This window comes from Eurypyga helias, unplaced genomic scaffold (genome assembly GCF_000690775.1).
Source record: "Eurypyga helias isolate BGI_N326 unplaced genomic scaffold, ASM69077v1 scaffold45354, whole genome shotgun sequence".
NCBI classification, from domain to species: Eukaryota; Metazoa; Chordata; class Aves; order Eurypygiformes; family Eurypygidae; genus Eurypyga; species Eurypyga helias.
The window spans coordinates 31,020-33,425 of record NW_010248999.1 but is presented as its reverse complement, the minus strand read 5'-3'; the positions used below and the strand labels follow the sequence as shown (position 1 = coordinate 33,425).

The window sequence follows — 2,406 nt, the reverse complement described above, 5'->3', positions numbered from 1 at the left end:
GCCGCCGGCGTGGCCCTGGCCCTGGAGGAGCGATAACAACGGGAAATAAAAATTCTTCCTTCCGCACAGCCGCCTTTCCCTCAGTCTTCCTTGGAAGCTCGCACACGGTTTTTGGCGTTTAAATAGCGTTAGCCCCTTTGTTCCGCCGGGGAGGGTGGAGATCGCGCCTCAGGGAAATACAACAACTTGTCTCTCAACTTCTTGCGTTTCCCGCCCTGCCCGCCAGGTTCAGAGGGGTAAAGATAATTATTTCAACGCCGTTTTTCTTTTTTCTGCCCCAGAATTGAACTAGCCTGATGCTCTGTGTTTCAGAGATTGTAGCTGCGCTTTATTTTACTAGATTGCAGTTATAGAAGATAGACACCCAGGAGATTTTGCCTTTCGCCATGGCTCAGTTTGGAGGACAGAAGAATCCCCCTTGGGCTACTCAGTTTACAGCCACTGCAGTATCTCAGCCAGGTCAGTTTACATATCGCTAAATGTTTGAACCCTGACATCCAGTAGATTTGGAGATTCCGTAGTTGGGAATGCAGTTAAGAGTGGCACCGTGCCAACTAACTTATTTCAGTTCTATTTAAATGGTTTAAGTTGGGCGTTTTTCACATGATAGAGGCATTAAACGTCATTGCCTGATCCTAGCTGCTGGGTTGGGTTTTTTTTAAGGGGTAATAAGTGAAATCCCAGGTGGATTTTTATTGATTCTCTTCGTCATCAAACAAGATATTAAGTTACTCGTATCCGAAGATGTGTAAATCCAATTACCTTTCACCAAATCGCATTGCTCTACATTAAATAGCAACAGCAGTAATAAGGCATTACAGATTTTTTTTTAAGTGCTGCCTGAGTTTCATTTCCTGGGCAGCCTAAATCAATGCTTACGAAGTATTTTGCCTTTAGTAACGTATTGGACGTGCTTCACATGGTGTAGAGGTCTCTGAAATTTGCTGCTGGAATGGGGGATGTGTGTGTGTGTATATATAACTTTTTTTTTTAATGCCAAGTTAGAACTCAAGGATCCCTGTAATAAAAGGTATAGCCCTGCTAATGATAGAGGGTTTCCTTGGATCTCGTTAAGAAGCCTTACTTCATCGCCGGCTAGTGTGTTTAAAAGCCTGGCTGGCTAGGTGCTTGTGTTTCACGTTGGTTTCCAGGCTAAAAGGTTTTGAGGCAAGACTACGGAGTTTGCTGCGTGGTGAGTTTTGGTGCTTCCATTTACAGTTCTGGGCTGCCTCTTTTTCCTTCTTGAATACAAAGTGTTTTGTAAATATTGTAGTTTTGTTGTCTGATGTGCAAGAGCTTCAACCCAGCTGCGGTACTTGGAGGATCCAGGATGCCGGAATGCGAGCACGGCGGTAACCTTGTTGAAGAGACATCCTCCTGGAGAGTTGTATGGCTTGTGCAGCTGTCCTGTGCATCTTGCTCTAGCTCCATACGGAGTTGAACGACATTCCTCCTTTGTCAGCAGTTTTGGGAGCTTAGCAAAGTTGGGAATGCTTGCCATTCTTTGGGGGTGCATGTCGGGAAGCAGGGGGGAGAACAAATCTTTCTCCTGACTCTTTTCTTTCCTGAAATGACTCCTTCTTCAGTTTTACCTTGGACACTGGTCCAGTCCGAGTGCCTGTTGTCAGGGAACTGCCACCCCCCACCATGAGCCTCACGATACTCGCCCCAGCGTGCCCTTTCCTCCGTGCCCGTTCAGTCCCACTCTACCTGAGCTGCTGCTCTACCTAACCAGCTTCATACAAACAATTTTGCACTGTTGTTCTGCACAGCTCACGCTTTCCCTTTTCTCCTTCTGTAAGAAATGGCGGAACAGTTGGAAAGGGTTGGCGCTGTTGGGACACAGGAGAGACAGGCGTTGCTTTTGGTTCTTGTGTTTGCCTGGGTGATATGTCAGAGCGATCCAAGGAGGGCAGCATCCAGGCTGGAGTATTTTTGTTACATTGGCTGATGTGACAGCTGGGGCGTCAGAAATGGTGGTGGAGGACTGAGGGCCAGCTCCATGTCCTGTTTCTGAGGGAAAGCCACATAAAACCTGCAGAAGGGGGAGCTGGCAGCCATCTTAGACCTCGGGGAGCCAGGACCAGAAGGGGGCCCTGGAGAAGAGATGGTTGGAGCAAGGGCACTGGGAGCATGTGTCAACCTCTTACCCGTTTTCCTGTGCCTGTGACGCTGCCTTTGGTTAGCCTATTTCGGAGCCTCCTTAAATGAAATCAAGTGCAAAATTTAATTGGGATAGGACCAGGCAGTGTCAGTTGCTGTGGGAGTTTTTTTCACGTGCTCAATGAGGACAGTATACTCCAGGGACTTTTAGCTGTTCATCTGATCCAGCAGCACCTGACTCAAACGTGAGCCATTAAAGACTAACATGTGGTTGCACTTTTGCCTACTTCCTGTGCTAGTTCC

At 47.5% G+C, this 2,406-nt stretch overlaps 1 protein-coding gene across 2 annotated transcripts in view; it reads left to right on the top strand.

The window, feature by feature from the left end:
• The first annotated feature begins 341 nt into the window (after positions 1-341).
• The window catches only part of CCAR1 (cell division cycle and apoptosis regulator 1), a 27,319-nt gene continuing 25,254 nt past the window's right edge, over positions 342-2,406 (top strand). For both annotated transcript variants that reach the window (XM_010151235.1, XM_010151234.1), the window contains exon 1: positions 342-459. In XM_010151235.1, coding sequence (XP_010149537.1) covers positions 387-459 — 73 coding nt within the window. In that variant the 5' untranslated portion in view covers positions 342-386. The remainder of the gene's footprint in view (positions 460-2,406) is intronic.